Source organism: Anneissia japonica, unplaced genomic scaffold (assembly GCF_011630105.1).
Source record: "Anneissia japonica isolate Jap-2015-1 unplaced genomic scaffold, ASM1163010v1 scaffold1537_len634075_cov158, whole genome shotgun sequence".
NCBI classification, from domain to species: Eukaryota; Metazoa; Echinodermata; class Crinoidea; order Comatulida; family Comatulidae; genus Anneissia; species Anneissia japonica.
In genome coordinates, this window is record NW_022723531.1 from 64965 (window position 1) to 75652 (window position 10688).

General features: G+C 32.8%; 1 protein-coding gene across 1 annotated transcript; it reads right to left on the reverse strand.

The window, feature by feature from the left end:
* Window positions 1–4264: 4264 nt before the first annotated feature.
* On the reverse strand, window positions 4265–10682 carry LOC117112261. Its single transcript, XM_033255331.1, has 6 exons — window positions 10568–10682; window positions 9464–9787; window positions 8448–8771; window positions 7057–7450; window positions 6779–6852; window positions 4265–6099 (listed from the first exon to the last, which is right to left on the reverse strand). Exons 1-4 carry the CDS (start codon window positions 10647–10649, stop codon window positions 7176–7178), a joined length of 1005 nt encoding a protein of 334 aa, XP_033111222.1. The 5' UTR covers window positions 10650–10682; the 3' UTR covers window positions 4265–6099; window positions 6779–6852; window positions 7057–7175.
* Window positions 10683–10688: the final 6 nt, after the last annotated feature.

Below are 10688 nucleotides of genomic sequence, written 5' to 3' on the forward strand. Positions count from 1 at the left end.
TATGTCACATATATTATGGTAATAACCATTACAGCATATGGCAATTGCATATAACTAGCTCTATCACACGTTTTTGTTTTACCGTACAGATCGGTTATTATTATATTAATATGTATGCTAAAAAGCTAAAATAATGGAAAATGGCAGCCATTTTAAAATTGTAATAGCTCAAAAATGTGTACAATATTTAGTTAACTGTTGTTGTCATTGTTATGAGTGAATTTCCAATTGAATGCTGCATTTTAATAACATAAACTTACAATATTAGTGACAATTTTAGGAAAAAATGGCGGCCATTTTGAAACTGCTGGCAACCCCCCTTACGTATGAAAAAAAAAATGTTGCACATACTTTTTTGATTTAACCTCTGATATTGCTACATTTCGGACTGGACTACACGATGATCGACCGTCGCGTCGGTGGCAGCAAACATTTACTTGGTGTATCTTCTCCCCGACTTTCAGGCCAATCATGTTTCTCGTCAACACTTTTTAGAAATACAATGAGGTGCAGAAATTTTTTTTTTTTTTAATTATATTTATTACAATAAAAGTAGTTGTTTTTATCTTGGTTATATGTTGGTATTTATAGAGCAAAATGAACGATATATCACAACAGGACTCATATTTCGTATGAAATTAAATGTGATTACAAACAGGCCTAAAAGATATCATTACCATGCCTATAAATAAGTTCTTATTATAGTTTTTAATGTCTTATTTTAATGTGTTAATTATTTTATATAGACATTATTGTTGTTAATTGTTTTATGTTCATTTTATGCGGGGAAATTGTTTGTCTAAGGGGCCACAATGCAAATAAGTTTTTATACCTTTTTGGGTTACCAGTTGTTCATAATCATTTACTTGTTGTTTGTTTTTGTTTTTATTAAGAAATTTGTGATTTTAATTCTTGAATAAAATGAAATGAAATGAAAAATTTGAAAAATAATTGTTTGCAATTATATGTTTTCCTAATGATTTCTGTTCTATGTATAAGTCGATCTATTGTTTGCAATAATAATAACGATATTAAACTGTTAGCTACCAGAATGTTCACGAAGAAGGCGCGACGCCCGACCACGCCAATTGTGCTCTTGCTGGGGACATGCTCTCCACGCCCGGGACAATGGACTGCCCGTCTCCCTAAAAAGGCTATATGAAAAATGAAACAAATTGTTTAAATATAGGCCTTTATTATATAAACTCATACCTAAACTCCTATCGCTAGATGCATGGAGATATAAAATACCTCCATGCTAGATGTATTTTTCAGTTTTTAGGGCACATTTACTCCCTCTATTTTATAAACTTAAAATTCTTGATGTAAAGCCAGGTACCACGTTATAGAAAAATTAAGAATATGTTATAAAGGGGATTAGAATCAACTTTCTCGATATTCGCAAAATAGTTGAAGAAAACATTTTAATACAATGCTTAAAAACATTTACTTGAAGAGTATATTGCTGGATGATTTTTAATATTATTCAATTCGCTTAAATTTAAGGTTTTTTTTAAATTTGTTTTTGAATACAGTAGGTCTAATTTTATTATTATTATTATTATTATTATTATTACTATTATTATTATTATTATTATTTATTATTATTATTATTATTATTTATTATTATTATTATTATTATTATTACTATTATTATTATTATTTATTATTATTATTATTATTATTATTATTATTATTATTATTACTATTATTATTATTTATTATTATTATTATTATTATTATTCATGACCAAGCTGCAATTCCTTCTATCATTCAGTTGATAATATTTTATATATAAAACACATAATATGTTTTATATATTTTTTGTACTACTATTGTAAAAGGGGTTAAATGTGATAAGAGAAATCTTATTTTTAACCTCCTATTTGCCATGTGTATTTGCTTGATTTATCTTGTATTCGTTTTTGAAATGTGGCAATTCATGTGAATTAATACAAATTCTTAATATCACATGGAGGAGGGGTGTAACTATTAACTAACCCCCTTTTACTGTTTTCCCCATTTTTGAAATATTCCAATTTCTTCAAATATGCTTTTTGTGACTTAGTAAATTCAGTTGCACAATATATCAAAACAAATTTTTACTCCGGAGCCTGGCTTTATAATATCGTTTTCGTGTGGGTGTGTGTGGATGTGGGTGTGTGTGTGTGTGTGTGTGGTTGTGGGTGGGTGGGTATGTGTGCAGACATAGTGTAGGCATGGAGGAGAACCGGATGGATGCTTGAGAGTTAAGCTTTAAATCAGGCCATACTGTAATTTTTTTTAAATAAAATGTTGCGTCAAAAGGACAATTTTGGCATACCAATGACATTGGTGAAATATTGGTCCTTCCAAAATCGGACAAGCCAAACCACTTCTTACGGCCTCGTAATGGTATTTTTAAATCAAATGTAATCAGAATTTAGCGTGCACAAAACAAAATATCTGGGTAAAGGTCAAAGATATCACCTTATTTTTTAAAAATCTTTACTTAGTAGGCTTTTTAAATGTTGAATATCGTTTAAAGCAATACAACTAAATCGTTATATTTAATATATATCATGGTATTGCACCAGAATGTTTAATGAGTTTAGAAAGTTTTCCGATAGACACTCACATTTTCCAAGGGGCATCAAGAAAAAAAACCCCCACTTATATCACCGCTTTTTGTTTTAACAGTATACATTTATGGAATAGTTTACCCACACATATCAGGGCTATTGGTGTCAGAAGTGCTTTAAAACAAAGTTAAAATGTATACGGCCTCGTAATGGTATTTTTAAATCAAATGTAATCAAAATTTAGCGTGCACAAAACAAAATATCTGGGTAAAGGTCAAAGATATCACCTTATTTTTTAAAAATCTTTACTTAGTAGGCTTTTTAAATGTTGAATATCGTTTAAAGCAATACAACTAAATCGTTATATTTAATATATATCATGGTATTGCACCAGAATGTTTAATGAGTTTAGAAAGTTTTCCGATAGACACTCACATTTTCCAAGGGGCATCAAGAAAAAAAACCCCCACTTATATTACCGCTTTTTGTTTTAACAGTATACATTTATGGAATAGTTTACCCACACATATCAGGGCTATTGGTGTCAGAAGTGCTTTAAAACAAAGTTAAAATGTATTCGTCCCAAAAACAGAAACTTTATATTTGATTAAGATGCTTGTTATGTTGTTTCATAAAATATATACAGTAATTTTTTTGTCACTTTATTTACATATTTATTTATTTATTTTTAATTAATATTTTTTTCTGGACCCTTTGGAAACAAACTTTCTGGTTTAAAGGTCATCCAATGCACTCTGACCTTATCAGTTATATTATCTTTATTATTATTTCTTTTTTTGTGTGAGGTTCCTTGTATGATTGGAGATATATTTCTTCTGTTGTTTAAAACTGTGCCTTTTATTTTTATTTTTTTGTTGTGTGAACTAGAATTTCTTTTTACTTTTTGATGTTTTTCTTTGTCTTTGTGAATGTTTTAATATTTATGTAATTTTTTTTCTTGAATTTTCCGTTTTTTTTGTTGTTTTTTTTATGTAGATTCTATTGTTAATTGAGTTTCTGTTCTGAGTATGAAGTAAAAACAAACGCCGGCCCACCATCATCATTATCATTGTAATCATCATGATGGTCAACATCATCACCATCATTATCATCGTAATCATCATGATTGTCAACATCATCACCATCATTATCATCGTAATCATCATGATTGTCAACATCATCACCATCATTATCATCGTAATCATCATGATTGTCAACATCAACCATCATTATCATCTTAATCATCATGATTGTCAACATCAACACCATCATTATCATCTTAATCATCATGATTGTCAACATCATCACCATCATTATCATCGTAATCATCATGATTGTCAACATCATCCCCATCATTATCATTTTAATCATCATGATTGTCAACATCAACACCATCATTATCATCGTAATCATCATGATTGTCAACATCATCACCATCATCCATTTATTCCAAATGAGGCTATAGAGGGGGATTTTTTAGAGGCCTTTTTAGAAGGGAAGTTTATTAAAATCACGGTGTTTATTCAAGTGAATTCATTAACGGTATATGTTTTTTAACAAGTTGTTGGCATGCGTTTAAAAAACGATACTTGCAGAACGATTTTTAATATCAACATCTCTATGTACATTTCTGTTGTTAAAGTCGTCTATAGGGGTGATTTGAATGAACGCCAAACAAAAAATCCCTCCAAATCCCTGGAAAGTATGGCTATGGATTTGAAAACCTTATTTAATCAGATTAAGAGTTCAACAATACAAATTCCTGCAACTAAGTGCCTCAAAAATGCACATACAGCACAATAATAATCATTAATTCATCAATCGATTGACCAATTTACATTTTATTTAAAAACCTGCATTTTGCAGAAATAAAACCTAATTATGTAATTTACAAATTGGATAGAAAGAAAAACCTCAATAGATAAAAATGTTAAAAAATTCAAATCGACCATTTCAAAAAATAATACAAGTCAGGCCACACCGGTCCCCAGGGGTAAATTTTCCAATTAGAATGAGGACAAATATTATTAATAATATAATCAGATCTTGAAAATACTATACATACAATAACCAACAAGGCAAGCATTTGTGATATCAATAATGTTTATGTACCTTTATAGTTTGAAAAAGGGACGAGGATATGATCATTCTGTGCCGTAGCCTTCTATTTTTTATTTTTGTGGATGCTTAGATTTAATATAAAAAAAAAAAATGCATCCTATACTGGAATGATTTGGGCCATTTTATTTTAATTATGCAGGAATCCAGATATGTAGCACTGTCCACCATCTTTATCCCACTCCTGCACACTGTAAAGTAAGCTGTGCGAGGAATATATTCTCCGGGCAAACATTTTGCCAAATATTAGGCCTTGGCCTAATCTTAATATATAAAAATGTATTATGCAGTAATTACGATTCTGCGCATCTATTTTCCTTGCGATTTTCCATGCGGAAAATTTGAGCTGGTGTTTGAAGTATCATCCCATAATTACAAAACTTTGGCCCAGGGCATAATAAGCAACGCCCTCAAACATGTAATCAAAACATTTCAATTAAATGAAGATATTTTTCTTAATTCTTAAGATATAACATTCTAAAATATTTTAAAAAATCTTATTTAAAAAAAACTTGTTTGGCCTTTCAGTATCAAAATTAGCTTATTTAGCTGGTTTAAAAAATATACTATCTTTATATAAATATGAAATGAGAAAGTGTTTATTATTAAGTACAATTGCATTATATACATAATGTAAAGTGCTTAGAAGCCTTGTGGTGTTAAATGCTATGTAAGTCTAACATATAATTATTATTATTATTATTATTATAAATGCATTGTTGTGATATAAAAACAAAATGTATCATATAATTAATGTAAAGCAACTTGGCTGTCCTAAAAATATGATTCTATGTTTAAAGAATATAAAAGCACAGTGTATATTTGTATAATACTGTTATATTTACCAAATGTACAATATTAAATTATGTATTTCCTATATATACTGTATTATATTATCATTTACTTCCTATATAACATATCAAAAATCATCATGTGTCATTATTTGCCATATGATACACTGTGGCATTAAACTCTATTGAGTGTCGTAATCGCAGTGGTGGGGGCAGGAAATGTACAATATTAAATTATGTATTTCCTATATATACTGTATATTATCATTTACTCCCTATATATCATATTAAATTAAGTGGGTGGGGGAATTATCCCTGGCCTAATCAATGTGTAATTGTCTTTTGAAATTGTCAGTACCAATGTGTAGCTATGTTCCGTCATTATTCTTCATGAGTTTCCTGGTAGTACTTCCGTAGTTCTTTAACGACTGCCTTCTTTCTAGGTTTTTCCAATACATCACTCATCTTTACAAGGTAGTTTACTTCAGTGTTTGCCTTTCTCACCACATAACCAGCATTTCCAGTCTTGCGTCCACAGTTGGTGGTGAAAAGTCCAGCTCATCTTTATATTTCAGGTTTCTTTAGACCAATGATGCTGCCATAGGATTTCCAATCCTTTCCAAGCTCCTCTGCAATGAATTGCATATCAATGTCTCATAAGAATCCCAAACAAAAAGAAAAGACATCAAACACTTTCAGAACATTGTGGACTTTACAGTTCGGCCAATACAAAGGTTAGTAAAATGTGTCCTGTCTATACACCATTTTATTCGGAATATTTTGAAACAGCGAATATGTAAACGGCAAACAGATGACGTAAACATTTGAAAGCGATACTGAGGATGTATCGTAATACAGTATCGATCTGTTGTGAACATGAAACATTCTAAAAATTCATTCAAAAAATATATTTAAATAATAATGGACAAGTTGAGTGACAGAGTGGTAAATCAGGGGTGTCGCTAACTACAGCCTTAATATTGGTGCTGGATGGGTCACCTTGCCCAGGGTTCAGTTGGTAGAACCAAGTTTTCTCAAATAAGGAATGAAAACCAGAGGTCCACTGTATATCTGGCTTGTGTTCACTTTAAAGAAACACTGCATTTTTTATAAGAGTATGGGGTTACCCCGATGCTATGCTTTATTTCATCCCTTGCCTTTGTGAAATGATGAAAACATGAACCTACTACCCATCTACGATGGCTAAACAGTCACAAATAACGCCCATATGCACTTCAGCACAATGACATTGCAAGTTATGAGTTATTCTGCTACTTTACATTTAACATATCATATCATATTACCAACCTTTGCATTACTGGTGCACTTGATGTAATCGTCCACTGGCAAGTACTCTAACTGCTTTTAAACTGGATGGTTGATCTTCTGATACCTCTGAGCTGAAGTCCTTGTTAGCAAGTTTTCTGAGTCCTTGCTTCTTCAAAGCCCTGCACATTTATTTCAACTTTATTTTTCTCAGTGAGCTTAGCCTTTTGTTTGTTGTGTCAAGACAACATGACATCAAATGGGCCATGCAGACTATTGTTAATGTACGCAATAGTAATGATATATCTGGTATTTGGTAAATTTTTCTCAAATATTTTCACAATATTATTTCGTTAATGCCACAATCTCTGTTTAGTCCATACCTGATAGGTACAGTACATGTATCACTAATTCATTGATTCAAGTTCTTTCAAGTTCTTTATGCATGTTGGTAGTATGCGTCTAATTTCTTTGCGATCTCTTTATTTTTTTTCATCAATGCTGCCTTCAATATTTTGAGTTGATTTACATTTCTTCCTTGTCTGTTCCTCCATCGGACAAGCATTTCTAAAGCAGCGTCCATAATCTGTCTCTGAAACTTTGTATCTACATCTTCAATTTCCATTTTATTTATTCCAAGATTCTTGGCAATAGCTTTCCAACCACTACCCATCATCTCAGATATAAATAATAGATCAGCATCTTGCATGTACCCTGATTAAAACAAAAATTAAACCAAAATTACGCCATATCTATACTGAAACATAATGGCATTTAATTTGCACAGCAGTTGGACCGCTTCTTTCCTTGCATGGTATTATGCAATATAAAATATGTATGTACATTTCTTCCTGACTACTGTATATAAATTTCAAAAATCACATTACTACACTGTTTACATTTACCAATAATAATTTTATTTCTATTTTCTCCTCCGTTTAAATGTTTTTTGCAAAACTACTTGCAATTAAAATAAAGAAAACTAAATTTTATTTTTATTTTTTACCCGCCCTCCTGTGACGAAAAAAAAAGGTTTGCGAAACAATGTATAAAAAAAAGTCTTATCAAATATTGTCCATGTGGAAAAGTTGATGTAAAATGATCCAGTAGCTTGTGAGTTATGCACCTGGAAGAGGACACACACACCACATCAAAGACACACACACACACACATAACGCATAATACTGCCATACCCTTCACCTCTCCTTTGGGTAAAAATAAATAATAAAATATCCTGGATACATGTTAAAAGTACAGTAAATAAAAAAAATAATGGCTTTTTTGAAAGATAGCATATAATCCCCATAAAAGATGAAACCTAAGCACAGTACTTTTAAATGCATTGAACCTCTCAAGTCTGTAAATGCTGAAAAAAACAAGCTTGCTCAATTCAAATGTTTGACTCTCTCTTAAAACCACATGTGATTGCTGTTACCGAGACTTGGCTTAATTCGGATGTAGCAGATATTGAAATGTTACATGACAGTTACACCATACACTGTAGGGACAGAATTAATTGTCAGGATGGTGGGGTACCTTTAGCTGTTGATCACACGATTTCATCAATAGACGACAAGATCTTGAACCGAACATTAGTGAAATTTTGCTCCGGGAAATTCATCCACCATTCTTCAGGAAATTTGCAGTTGTGTTATGTAAATAATAATAAAATAATGTTTAATATTTTGTATCAAATTGATATTCACCTACCTCCTACTAGTCTATGTTGTGTTGAAAGTTGAGGTTGATTTGCAGCAGCGTCGAGGTCGTCTTTGTAGCCACGCCTTTTACACAATCGTTCCGCAAGTTGAACAAGTCCCTGTTCTCTCAACGCGTTGAGCATGATTGGCATTTGGTTCATTGATTGGCCATCTCTCCAAGTCACCAGGGTTTCCATGACACCATCTTTCAGTGTGTTCTTATCTGCTATGACATTAATCTTGTTCCATTCAAGTCCAAGTCGCACTCCTAGCCTCCTCCAATCAGAGCCCAGATCTTCACAGATGAACAGCAGGTCTTGGTCATCAAGGGATGCTGGTTAATTAATGACGATATGAAAGAAATTAAAAGATTTAATTATGATTTCTGATAAAATAAGGAAACATTTAGAAAATCCAATCCATTATTTAAAAGCACCAACAAATAAGTTTTCACAGATCTGTTACTACAATAAAATAAGCTAATTTATAGTTACAACAGTACATGCTCCTATCAAAGTCAATCGATATAATCGGCAAACACACAACATAATATTATGTTGATTGACCTCGGCTGACCTTGGATATGAGCAAGTGCAGTTCCAACCATAAATTAACCTATTGTTAGCAGGCAATTTGAAGGTCTATGCTAAGGAAATAGGAATTTTTCATGCTGCATTTTGGCCGTTAACAGAACTGGTCCATGGCACCGGCTTTTGGAAAAAACCCGGGTTATAAATCCTGCTGGTTTGTTGAATAGCGATGGGTTCTTAAATTATTTATTGCCACTGAAACCCATGAGATGAAGTGATTGTAATGGGTTTCTTGTTTACATTCCAATGGCTATATGTTGCTGGCCAGGACTCTCTTGTTAACTCCCAATGGACATTCTTAAAACCAATTAAAGTTAAGTTTATGGAGCTGCTAACAGCTCTCTCTGGACCATTTGACAGCTCACTCTCAACTATCAGACAGCTCACTATGGACCATTTCTGCTAACGGGGACTTTTGCCTCATGTTTTCACCAACCTCCTACTAGTCTATGTTGTGTTAAAACTTGAGGTTGATTTGCAGCAGCGTCATGGTCGTCTTTGTAGCCACGCCTTTTACACAATCGTTCCGCAAGTTGAACAAGTCCCTGTTCTCTCAATGCGTTGAGCATGATTGGTATTTGGTTTGTTGATTGACCATCTCTCCAAGTCACCAGGGTTTCCATGACGCCATCTTTCCGTGTGTTGTTGTCTGCTATGACATTAATTTTGTTCCATTCAAGTCCAAGTCGCACTCCTAATCTCCTCCAATCAGAGGGCAGACCTTCACAGATGAACAGCAGGTCTTTGTCGTCAAGGGATGCTGGTTGATCAATAAGGATATGAAAGAAATTGGAAGATTTATTAATGGTAAATCCAAGTCACTATTTAAAAGTATCAACAAATAGGTTTTCAGACCTAATGAAGATTTACTACAATAATCTGTAAATCCATTAGCAGGCATTTAAAGTTATATGCTAAAGAATTATTTTGTTATTAATACTTTGCCACGGAAACCTTCCACAAATGTAAAGAATGTAGGAATGTTTTTTTGGATTTTTTAACTTTTTTTGGATTTGATTTAGTCGGTGTAAACACCAAGGATAGCCCATGAAAGTCTGGCAGAAGACTTATTTCCAGTGGGGTCCTACTGGAAGTGATTGGGCAGTATATCGCGAGATAATCCCATCCTCTTTTCCGAATAGTGTACTGCGTTCTTTAACGTGCACATGGGCCATAATGAACACGGAACCAACAACTTAAACGTCTCATCCGAAAGACGGTGCGCTTTTGTACCTTGTATTTCAGCCCTCTAGCTGAAACACAAGGAGAGGCAGCGATGGGAATTGAACCGGGGACCTAGAGATCTCCACGGTTCAGCGCACACAAAGCGGCTACCATCAGATTAGGACTCAGCTAAGCTGCTCTCTCTGTTATATGCAGCACACTCATTACCTGGCCAGAAAATGTTTTCCTCATTTTAATTAAAGCTAAAAATACGGTTTTTTTGTCATTGTCCATATTGTGATATGGTGTGACTGACTGTATTTTAGATAATGTTAATTATAAATGAATATTTTATCATGAATAGTGCATTACTAACCATCGTGTTCATGGTGTGTTGTGGGTAATCTGCCACTGGTATCTTCACCTGCATTTACATTGGACTCTTTAACCTCTGACATTTGAGAGCCAAAGATTTTGTTAGCAAGCTCTGTGAGTCC